This window comes from Lissotriton vulgaris, chromosome 3_1 (assembly GCF_964263255.1).
Source record: "Lissotriton vulgaris chromosome 3_1, aLisVul1.2, whole genome shotgun sequence".
NCBI classification, from domain to species: domain Eukaryota; kingdom Metazoa; phylum Chordata; class Amphibia; order Caudata; family Salamandridae; genus Lissotriton; species Lissotriton vulgaris.
The window spans coordinates 1,476,147,140-1,476,159,342 of record NC_141689.1 but is presented as its reverse complement, the minus strand read 5'-3'; the positions used below and the strand labels follow the sequence as shown (position 1 = coordinate 1,476,159,342).

The 12,203-nt window shown below is 48.3% G+C and overlaps 1 protein-coding gene across 1 annotated transcript in view; it reads right to left on the bottom strand.

Moving 5' to 3' along the window:
- The window catches only part of SMARCAD1 (SNF2 related chromatin remodeling ATPase with DExD box 1), an 833,806-nt gene that overhangs the window by 459,589 nt on the left and 362,014 nt on the right, over positions 1 to 12,203 (bottom strand). Inside the window, exon 8 of the mRNA XM_086961941.1 lies at positions 9,034 to 9,118. Coding sequence (XP_086818067.1) covers positions 9,034 to 9,118 — 85 coding nt within the window. The remainder of the gene's footprint in view (positions 1 to 9,033; positions 9,119 to 12,203) is intronic.

Genomic DNA, 12,203 nt, shown 5'->3' with positions numbered 1-12,203 from the left:
CTCTGCTGAGCACCACCATCTCAGGGACTGTTGAGCGTGTACAGACAGTTGGATCCTGTCATCCCAGCTCCCTTGTGTCTGGTCCCACTGATCCTCCAGACATTTCTGCAGCGGCCGCATGTGAAGGTAGGCATGTGGCATGATGAAGATGCAAGAGGCCATCGACCTCAGAAGAGAAGACACCGTCCTCACTGTCATAGATGGAACGGACATGAGAACCTGAGCCTTCAGAAGGATCGATAAGCGTCGCTCCTCAGAAGGAGACACGCTTGCTGAGAGAGTATTGATGGAGGCTGCCAAGTACTGCAGGCACTGGACAGGAGTCGGAATGGACTTGGACATGTTGATGTGCAAACCCAACTGGTTCAACAGAACGGCCGTCCTGTTGAAGTGCAATTGCGCTTCCTGGAAGGTGGAGGCTTTGATCAACCAGTCGTCCAGGTACGGGTAGACAAACACCTTGTTCTTTCTCAGGTGAGCTGCCACCACTGCCATGCACTTTGAAAAAAGTCCTGGGGGCAGACTTCAGTCCAAACGGTAGTACGGTGTACAGATAGGGATTGGTGCCGACTAGAAAGCGCAGGAACTTCCGATGTTTCCGTGCAATGGGCACATGGAAGTACGCATCCTGCAGATCTATTGCGCAAAGCCAGTCTCCTCTTTGCAGTTGAGGATAAATCTGGTGCAAAGACAGCATGCAAAATTTCTCCCTGCGAATCCATTTGTTTGTTTGTCGCAAATCAGAATGGGCCTGAACTTGTTTTTTTCCTTTTTGCGTACCAGAAAGAACCTAGAGTATAGACCCTTTCCCCTTTGAGACAAAGGGACGTCTTCTATTGCCCTTTTTCTTAACAGGGTATCGGCCTCCGTTTAAAGTTCGCGCAGCTAGTATTGCGAACTAACCAGTGGAAGTGCTGGAGGAGGGCTGACAAAACGAAGACTGTATCCATTGCAAACAATATTCAGCACCCACTGGTCCGGAGTAATTTTTCTCCACTCTGCCAAGTAATTTTGTATGTTTCCCCTCCCCGGAGCAGGTAATGGACGAGGGAGAAGTAACTCCTCAGGGCTTAGACCCGGCAGGGCCCTTATTCGCTGAGGAGAACTGCTGGCCGCCTCTGCCCCTCTGACGCTTCTGGAAGGGCTGTCGTGGGTGTTGCTGCTGCTGTTGCTGCTGGCCAGCTTGACAACCTTGCCCACGCCTCTGGGACGAGTGCAGCCTCTGGAAAGGACGGAAGGACTTCCGCTGCTCCTTTGGTTTCTCCAAACTAACAGCCTTCAGCGTCTCAACTTCCACCTTCACGCGGGCCATTTCCTCATCAGCATACGTCCCGAAGAGGGTAGATCCCGAGAACAGCAAACTTGTGATCCTCTATTGTGCCTCTGGCTTAAGAGAGGTAATGAGCAACCATGAATAACGTCTCAAATTGATGCCATGGCAGTACCCATGAGCAACCAGGAGAGAGGCGTCTGCCGCCGAACTGATGACTTGGTTTGAGACCATCATGCCCTCGTTCAAAATCTCCTGGAAGTCCTCTCACCTATCCCTCGCGAGGAGCTCAATGAACTGTTGCAGGGACTCCCACAAGGAGCGGTCATAGCGACCCAAGAGCGCCGAGGCACTCGCTGCTTTCATCGAGGTGGCAGCCGTACTGCAGACTTTCCGTCCAGCTGAGTCCATTTGACGGCTCTCCTTGTCCAGAGGGACCGTAGACAAAGGGGCAGTCGAATGCTGCTTCTTAGCCGCAGTTACAATTACAGAATCCGGACAGGATCTGACCTCAAGAACGCCGGATCAGATTCCGGGGGCCTGTACTTCTTTTGAAGTCGAAATGGCGCAGACTTCACTGAGGCAGCGTCAGAAACAGCTCCATGGCCAGTTCCTCCAGTCCTGGCAGCAAAGGACGAGAGAGATGTATGCGTTGTATTGTTTTAAAGATCACAGAGGTGGAAGGAGTGGGCAACGTCAATGTGATCCCTAACTTCGCTGCCCCCCACAGCAGCACATCCTGGAATGTTACAATGTCATCCACAGGCGAGACTCTCATAGGAAGAGTGTCAGATAAAGTGGGAGAAAACCTCCCGTCACTGGATGAGTCCGTGTATCGGGAGTGTGACCTTTCCCTCAGACGACGATGTTGTGGCCTCGTCAAGGATCTACGCTCACTGCGAGAGCGATGCCTCCCTCTGGATCTGGACCTTGGCTTTCTGGGCCTCGCAGGAACTGCCGGCCCCGGAGGCTGCGAAAGCAGAGGAGGCTGGGCCGGAACCCCAGGCTGTGGCTTTGGAGGCCGGGGAGGCGGAGGCGGAGGTGGTGGAGGCAGAGGAGGAGGAGGTGTTGGTTTCCGAGGAGGAAGCGGAGGAGGCGTAGGTGTTTTGGGCCTTGAGGGCGAATTGATCCATGAATAATCAGATTCCGGCGACTCACGCACTCTCCTCTTCTTACGAGCAGGCCTCAAGGAGGCAGACCTCTCTGCAGACTAGTGCCGGCGTCGCCGCGACCGGGGACTCGCAGAAGATGAACCACTAACCACAGAGGCACTAGACACTGTCCTGCGCGTCGACTTCCTCTTTGACGTCGATTTTTCCTTCCTCTATGTCAACCTCTTAGAATTCTCATCCCTCGACGTCGATCTTCTAGACGTCAATCTTCTACACGTCGACGAACTCCTCGACGTTGAATATCTATGCCTCGACGTCGATTTACCTTTCCTTGACGTCGATCTTCGCATCGACGTTGCCGGCGAACGGCGGTGTGGCCTCAACGGCGAGCGCCTTCGGGACATCACGACTTCGATGGTGTGTCGACGCTGGTGAAGTCCTCGACGTCGGCCTCGTCCGAGGTCTCGGCGTCCTACCCCTTGACGTTGAACGTCGACGTCACTTCGACCCAGAACCCTGGGTCGACGGGGAACATATTGTAGTCATACCTCTCGACGCCGAAGTCATCGACGTCGACTGGGACCGGTGCCTTTTCCGGGCCTTTTCTTGACTGGGGAGATCCCCAGAGGCCGAAGCATGGGCAAAGGACGATGACAGAGTCCCTCCATGCCCAGAAGTCCCACCTGTCTCTTGAGGTCTCCTCTTCTCCAGGCCTTGGAGACAAATCTTCTCCCTGTCACACAGGGTCCTCCTGGAGAAAGTGTGACAGATATCACAGGAGTCAGGGACATGGGTGGAAGGGAGGCAGAGTATACATACTCTGTGGGGGTCAGACTTGGCCTTCTTCCTACCACACTCAGGGCACTGTCGAATAAAGCTGGCATTTCGACAAAAAAGGGGTGGAAAAACTGGTTACAAAACACAGCAACTGGAAGAGGAAGATGCTAGACATTGAGTGAAACACTCAAAACTCTGAAAAAATGCCAAAAATTGAAATAATACCCAAAAGGGTAGAGCTCAATGCTCCAGGGTCACGCTAGCAGGAGCCGGAAAAAAGAACTGAAAGTAAAAGGCCTTTGGCTGTGCATCCTGGGATACCGAGGGTCTCTGGAGAGTTCCTTAAAGGCACGGGATCCCTTTTCGAGACGCATAATGGCAGCCTATGGGGCTTGTCTGTCCAACCCTTCCTCTCTATCATTACAAAGGATTTTTGTGAAGGGGAGTTTCTCAAAGTGTGGAACTTAACAAAGTGTGTTAAATTTATTATTTGGCTTTTTCACTTCAAGATGAAGTGTTGGCCAATGTAGCCTTGTAGTTTTAGGCTGCATTACTGTTCTTTGATTTTCTCTTAAGTGTCTATGCAGGGCTGCAGAAGAAGACAACTTAAGAGACTATTTAGATTGCTCCGGGGACCACACATATGGGCGGGACTATTCACAAGATAATAACTATAACAGAAATCCCCTACTACAGAACTGTTATTTCGTGTCTAACAGTGTGCCCTGTGCCATTCACTGTTATTTGGTTTCTTGCTTGTGCCATTTGTTCTGCCCTTCCGTTCTTGCTTTGTTGCCTTCTTCTCACTCCATTTTTCCTGCCGCCGCCTCGGCTCCTGTGACCCCGCCTCCCAGCTGCACGTCCCTCCTCCTCCCCTATTTAATGGCAGCTGAATACGCACCTACGGCAAGCCCATCAGCGCCCGTCCGCGGCCAGCGCCAGGAACCCAGGATCTCAGACCATCTATCGCTACGACACCACCACCCTCCTTACACTCAACACCGGAAGACTCAAAGACTGCCAAAAGGCCTCCCCAAACAAGACCCATGGCCAGTTCTCCTGCCTCCACTGCCGCCAGACCCTCACGACAACCCCGGCCTCAAACACTGGCGACACCCTAAGATGCAGCCTCCTCAATGTACACTCCGTACACAAGCACTCCATGGAAATCTGGGGCCTACTCTACGCCCTCTCGCCCAACATCACCTTCTTCACGGAGACGTGGACCAACGCCTCCTCTGCTCCAGACATCAACATTGCTATCCCGGATAGATACAAAATCCAGAGGAAGGACCGCCCCAACCGCCCGTGAGAGTGCCTCGCCATCGCCCACAAGAGTACCCTCCGCCTCACCATCTCCAGTTAAACCTTGCCCTCAGCCGAACACCTGCATTTCCAGATCTAGACCACCCCCAACGCCACACTTAGAGGAACCCTCGTCTACAGACCTCCCGGCCCCCGGACACCCTTCACCACCTCCATCACCGACTTACTCACCCAACGCCGTTGCATCAGCAAACTACATCCTCATTGGAGACCTGAACTTCCACCTCGACAACCCCAGCGACCCCAACTCCACCATCCTCCATGACAACCTCGCCAATATCGGACTTAAACAACTCGTCAACACACCAACCCATAGAGCCGGACACACCCTCGACCTGATCTTCGCCACAGGACATTTGTCCACTTCAGCCACACAACGCAACCACCACGGACCGACCACTACTGTGTACACTTAGCCCCACGCCCACCACGGAGGAACTGGAGCAAGGTCACCAACGAGCAACTCAACTCCACCCTCACCGAGACATCCAACGCAAACATCGCTGCCAGAGAACTCCACACTTGGATCTCCAACTGTGCAGATGAGCTCGGCCCGATATCCAACCCCGACAAACAGCGCCCCAGGAAAGCCGCCTGGTACACCACCACTCTCCAAGCAGCCAGGCGCACCTGCAGACACCTGGAGAAGAACTGGAGAAACACCAGGACAACCGAAAACTACTCCACCTACAAAGACACCATGACGAACTACCACAACCAAATCAGACCCACCAAGAGGAACTTCATTCACAACAAAATCTTCGCCAACTCCAGGGAACTCTTTAGGTCATTCAGGAATTCACCAACCCACGCAGCGAAACCGAAGACATCATCCCATCCCAAGATCTCTGCGACAAGCTTGGAACCTACTTCCACCTCAAGATCAAAGCCATCTACGACAACTTCGTTGACCACCCTCCAGACGCCACAGCCAACCCCTTAACCCCCAGGGGCTTTAGCCAACCCACCATCTCCCACTGGATACCAATCACAACCTAAGATACCACCTCGACCATCAAAGGCATCCACTCAGGGGCCCCCACCGGCCCCTGCCCTCCTCACATCTACCACAGAGCCGCAGCCACCATTGCACCCGAACTGCAACGCACCATGAATGAATGAATGAATGATTACGTATTTGTATAACGCATGGCTACCCGTAGGCATCCCAGCGCTTGGACCACGTTCATTCTCAAAGCCTAGGCAAACAGGAGGGTTTTCAACATCTTCCTGAACCTAAGATTGTTTACCATCAACACCACCTTCAAAACAGGCACCATCCCAGACGACTGGAAACGCGCAGAAGTAAGGCCCCTGCTCAAGAAGCCCACAGCGGACCCAAACGACCTTAAGAACTACCAGCCCTTCTCGCTTCTCCTCTTCGCAGCCAAAGTAGCAGAGAAAACGGTCAACAAGGAACTAACACGATTCATCGAAGAGAACTCCATCCTCGATCCGTCCCAATCCGGATTCCGAAGCAACCACAGCACTGAGACAGCCCTAGTTGCCGCTACAGATGACATCTGCACCCTCCTAGACAAAGGCGACTCCGCAGACTCCTCCTACTAGACCTGTCAGCAGCCTTCGACACCGTCTCTCACCGCACACTAGTCACCAGACTGCAGGACGCTTGCATACAAGGAACGGCCCTGGACTGCATCCGATTGTGCCTCACCGGAAGAAGCCAGAGAATCAGATTTCCACCCTTCCTCTCCCACCCCATGGAAATCACCTGCGGAGTCCCACAGGGGTCATTACTGAGCCCGACCCTCTTCAACATCTACATGGTCCCCCTCGCAGCCATCGTCCGACAACACGGCTTCAACATTGTATGCTACACCTACGAAACCCAGCTCATCCTCTCCCTCACCCGAGACTCCACTACTGCCAAACTCCCTTTCCAGAAAGGAATGCAAGAGGTCACAGTTTGGATAAACTCAACGCCGAGAAGACAGAATTCCTCATCCTGGGAACCACCCCGTCAGCATGGGACAACACCTGGTGGCCAACCACTCTCGGAAGCCCACCTACCCGTCAGACCACGCAAGAACCTCTGCATCGTACTCGACTCTTCACTCACCATGAACCGACTGATCAACACCGTCACATCCAGCTGCTTCTACACCCACTGCATACTTCCCAAGACCTTCAAATGACCCCCCACCGGAGTCAAGGAAGACAGTCACCCAAGCACATCACCAGCAGACTGGACTATGGAAAAGCACTCTACTCCGGCATCAACAAGTCCCTACTCCGCAAACTCCAGACCATACAGAACACTGCCACCAGACTTGTCCTCGGCAACCCCGAGACTCTATCACATCAGCCAACACCTACTAAGTCTCCACTGGCTCCCTGTGGAGAAGAGTCACCTTTAAAATCCTCACCCACGCCGACAAATGCCTACACATTAACGGACCTAATTACCTCAACGACAGAATCAACTTCTACGTACCCAACAGAAACCCCCGATCTTCCAATCTCTTAGGGCCGAAACCCAGCACATCACAGAGCCAGAGCAGGCGGAAGATCCTTCTCTCACATTGAGGCCAAAACCTGGAACGAGCTACTGGCAGACATCAGACGCGCCCCCCTCCCTGAACACCTTCAGGAAGACTCTCAAGACCTGGCTCTTCGGTCAGCGCCTTGAGACCCTTACAGGTGAGTAGCGCGCTTACAATTCCACTGATTGATTGATTGAAATATGATCCAGAAATGGTGAACTATTTGCACCGGAGACGCTGGACCATAAACATTTCTTGTTTTATTAAAAGAGCACCAACACTGTAGAATTACAAATGGTTCCGCTGAAAAATAACATTTTGTAAGTACATAATTATTGTAGAAGTTGAGAAAACACATTATGCTACAAATGTTATTAGTGCCTTCCCAACCCTCAAACGCACTATCCTTCAAGCGTTTAAAAAAAAGAAAATTACCCTTTACTTCAAGTAAATATGAATCAGTATATCCAAAAATCTAAATAAATCTCAACCTATAATTTAACTGAGAAACATTAAAGTAAAGATCTATAACTTTCTCATCGCTTTAGGTCTCAAGTTGTATGTTGATTTCTGGGCAAAAATATAAGTCCACTGGCTAACAAGGATAGAATCCAACTGACAGTTCTTACCTTTGACGAAGCCAAAGCCTTTGATAGGGTTAGCTGGCCCTTTCTGTATAGGGTAATTAAACAATATGATCTGGAGATACCTTTTTAGGGGCAGCCAGGCTCTTTCTAAAAATCCCACGGCTAGGATTTTGGTTAATGGGATACTTACAAAGCAAATAAATATCAGAAGAGGGAGCCGCCAGGGTTGCCCGCTCTCACTCTGCTTTTTAATCTTTATATAGAGCCTTAGGCAAATAAGATAAGGGCAAGTGAGGATATTATTCCCTTTGTCTTTAATGGGTGGGAGAAAAAAGTAGGACTGTACGCTGACAATTTAAAGGTTTATATAGGAGACCTAGAAATGTCATTCCCGGCAATTTTGAACATCTTAGAAGACTTTGGGAAGGTATCGGGTTACCTTGATAACCAACAGAAAAGCAAAATCATGGAATGGAACAACCACCATACTAGTGCTTTGGAAAAGCAAGAAATAAGATATGTGGGATACAGGTGGTGCAAAACCTGAAGAGAATGGTCCAGGTAAACTTTGATATTGTAGCCTCAGAGACCAAAAAGCTACTTAAAGTATGGGGGCCTCCAGCTTTCATTTATAGGAAGAACTAACCTATTAAAATATCTATCTTCCCAAAATTCACCATCTTCAACGCAGTTCCCCTAGAATTTAAACCGGCATGGTTCAAGAAGCTGCAGTGAGACCTAAGTAGCTTCATATGGAGGGCTAAAGGGGTGAGAATTGTCTGGAATAAACTACAGAGGAAGAAAGAGCACGGGGACATTGCAACTCCCTATCTTTATCATTGCTATTGTGTCTTTTACTTGAAGAATATAAGAGCATTACTCTTGGACAAATCCTCCTTTATCCCGCTGTTTAGAGCTTTGACAAGCTATCTCCCCATGAGAGAGGGACTTTCTTCTCTATAAATTTGGCCACCCCAAACAATTCAAGATCAAGGTTAAGATACTTGCAGCTGCCTGTAAGATATGGTACCAAATTAGACTGACTTTAGAAATACCATACTACAACAGCTCTGCCCCAATGTGGAACTCTCCTCGCACACCAGTTTGTCTTCTAGATAAGCTTGCAGCTCCCCTGATTGAATGGGGAACAGATAAATGGGGTCATTTGATAGAAGACAATCACCTAGTCCCTTGGGAACATTTGGCAGTACTCCTAATTTCAAGTAGATTTGCGTTTGAGGCGTAGGACTCTGAGGTGTGGAGTATATAAGGCCCCTGGGCTCTCTCAATTGTCTTGGGAGAGCGAGGGAGACTGTCAATAATACCCCGGAGATCCAGACCTCTCTGATCAACAATGAGGACTAAAATAAAAAAAATAAAAAATAAAAATATATATATATATATATATATATATCAATATATATATGATTAATGTATTATGGAGAAATAAGGATTACCTTCTTCATCTTCTGCAAACAACTTGAGAGCCTCAAGAGCTTCAGAGAAAGACCAGTCATGTTCCTGCAGAACTTCTCTCAGTTCCTAATAAAAGATGAAACTCTGTTTTACATAATCTTTTATGTAATGCATTCAGAAGCCTCAAAACTCCACAAACTTGAAAATTCAGGATCAACTTTTACAGTTTTCTAGAGTGTTAAAGGCTTGGTAACAACAATCTCTGAAGCATTTTTTCAATACACGTCTCTTGGAAGCTGTGTGTTTGTGTGTGTGCATGTGCATTCAAGTTGTGTACACAAAAGTCATATTTGGACATCATCAATGAGATCAAACACAAAGTGTTGAAAGTTGTCTAAGACTATGGGCCTGATTTAAATTTCAGCGGCCGGATTACTCCATCACAATGATGACGGACATCTCATATGCCGAAATCTAAATGCCATTATTTCCTATGGGATTAGATTCTGGCAGACAGGATATCCGTCATCGTTGTGATGGAGTAACCTGTTTGCTGAAATCTAAATCAGGCCCTATGTTTGATTTATTCACAGAAAAAATTTATCTTGAAAAGTTACTTAATATCAATACCAGCATACAATGAGATCAATGCCATAAGGCAGGGGATATTCGGACACAAATTTGTATTTTTGCACGTTACTGTAATAATGAGAAACGGGGAAATGTCTCTACAGACAGCAGAGCAAATTACATGAAAAATAAGCAAGTTACCTTCGGAAATTAACATTCTGGTGGATACTCCACCTAAATACAGATTCCTCAACTTTTTAATATTCCCCAGGTGTCAGACTGGATCCAGAACATTTAAAACAGTACTACTTCACAGTTGTAGGTGGCGTTGTGCAGCTCCGCGACAACACTGTTACGCTCCAGAATTGACAATCAGAGCTGCATGTAAGTATCACCCATGCAAAGCTGACAGTTCCTTTTTTAGCCCTAACATGCAGAGCCTACCAGGAGATTGGCATTGTCTGTGCGTGGATATTTAGGTTAGGACCTTTTTAGATTGAAAAAGAGCCCAGATTGGAAAATCAGAATGTGGGCGTGTCGGTGAGGATTCTCCGGTTAGATAGAATATCCACCAGACAAATTGTTTTCAAATGTAAGTATATTGTTCTTCTGATGGACAACCGCAGAATCCTCCCATTATGAATAGATACCATAGCAGTACGTCCCTAGCTGGTGGGTCTAGGAACTGTCCTGCAGGACTAATGAGGCAAAATGCCCCTCTAGACTGTCCTGGCTTTCAAGGCAAAAGGACTTCATTAACATATGTACAGACAATCACATAGCCATTTCCAGGACAGGTACTTTGCTTGTTACCGCATTGATAGCAGCCTTAGCTCTGGTGGAATGATCTTGCAAGCCCTCTGGAAGTTGTTTCTTTGCCAGTGTGTTGCAGCTCTTTATGCAGAGTACAATTCACCAGGAGATGGTCCAATTTTGCACGGCCATGGCCTTTTGCACCTGACAAACATGAGTAAACATTTAGACCACAGCTGTAGAGAGGCTGAAGAGCACGGTATCAGTGGCTAATGCTACTAAGGGAGTTGAAGACTCAGTGCTCCAATCCGTAATGCATTCTGGGACTTGTAGTATTGGTTTGATTCTGTTCAACAAACAGACTCTAAAAACAATATGTAAAAGCAAAGCACAGAATTGGTTCATAGCATCACTGGGGATCCGGAGGTCTCTGGAAGACTTTCCAGAGGCGAATCTCAGCTCTGGTTAGTTCACCCCTTCAAAATGTGGTCGTAGCTGGAGAAGAAAGCGACAAGGTCTCTCCACCAGTTGCAACACTAAATACTTCACAATGGTCAAGCATAAAGCTATTTGCAGGCGCTGATTGGTGAGTTTCGCACTTAACTTAGTATGGAAATAAGAGTTTGAAATAAAACAAGGGGCGTGGCCCACTTGGCATTAGAAAGGAGAAATTGCTCAGTGTTCAGTAAAGATAAGTACATTGCATCAGGGAGCACTGTGTGTTGTTAGGAGGGCATTGCTGTGGGGAGGGGGGAGGAGAAATGCGACATGGCGGGGAGGGGGCGGAGCGGGGGAGAGGGTGTTAAGCAGCAGGGTACAGACGGCTGGGCGAACAGACGGCGGGCAGGGGAGGGGACGGAGCGGGGAGGGGGTGTGAAAGCAGCAGGGGCCTGGAGTGCGGCTGAGGGAACTGATGTGCACGCGCTTTTAAGCTCAATGTGCATGCGCATTGAGCTTAAAAGTCACGGGCACTGCAAGGAATCGCCACGATTCCTTGCAAGTTGGATAAAGAGTGGATAAGCCCCCATAGTCTCGCTTGCTCGATGCGCATCGACAGGCGAGACCTAAAAAGATGCACATAGCCACAGAGAATGGCCTCTTCTTCCACTGCTGTGAAGGCGGATTATCTCATATGATACTCCACATGTCAGTCCTGCCTTTTTCACTACCAGAACATAGCATTCTGGGACTTGTAGTTTAGCTTTTTTTGTGATTAAAAATTCGACCATATAATGCGGGGAGTGTCTGAACTCCTTACATAAATGGCATGGAGGCCTACTTCGACTAACAACGATCTTACAATAGCACCATACCTTGTACCACACTGATACGCACTGCCTAAAGAACCAATTCATACCATGCATGCGTGCAAAGTGTATTTATAGCCATTCTTAAGACTGTACACCGAAACAACAAGTATGATCACTATTAAAAAAAACATATCCTTTCAAAACAATACAACCAATGTTAATTAAACGAGTAGCCTGGTGGCTATACTGTACACCATTTCCAAAAAGTACAACAAAGACAGATATCCAAGAAATATTGTTTTTTTTTCCTGCAGTGTTATAAAGCATGAACTCAAACCTAAGGCAATGAAGCGCTTTACATGAGCACCAGTTGCATTACACAATGACGTCAATTTTTTTGTAGGCACAGGGGATTAAGTGATTTGCACAGAATCACAGGATGTTGGCAAAACACCGAGAGTCAAACCAGGTACCTCAGCAGCTCTGGTCGTTATGCCACATCTTCTCCTGTGTTGTACTTGGACAAGTATCTGACAGCCGCAATTCAGACTAACTTAATTTTGAGCAAAAATATTAGCATAGGTATTGACTGGAGAAGAAACATTGCAGAGTAATCGATTTCTTGGCAAAGTATTTAA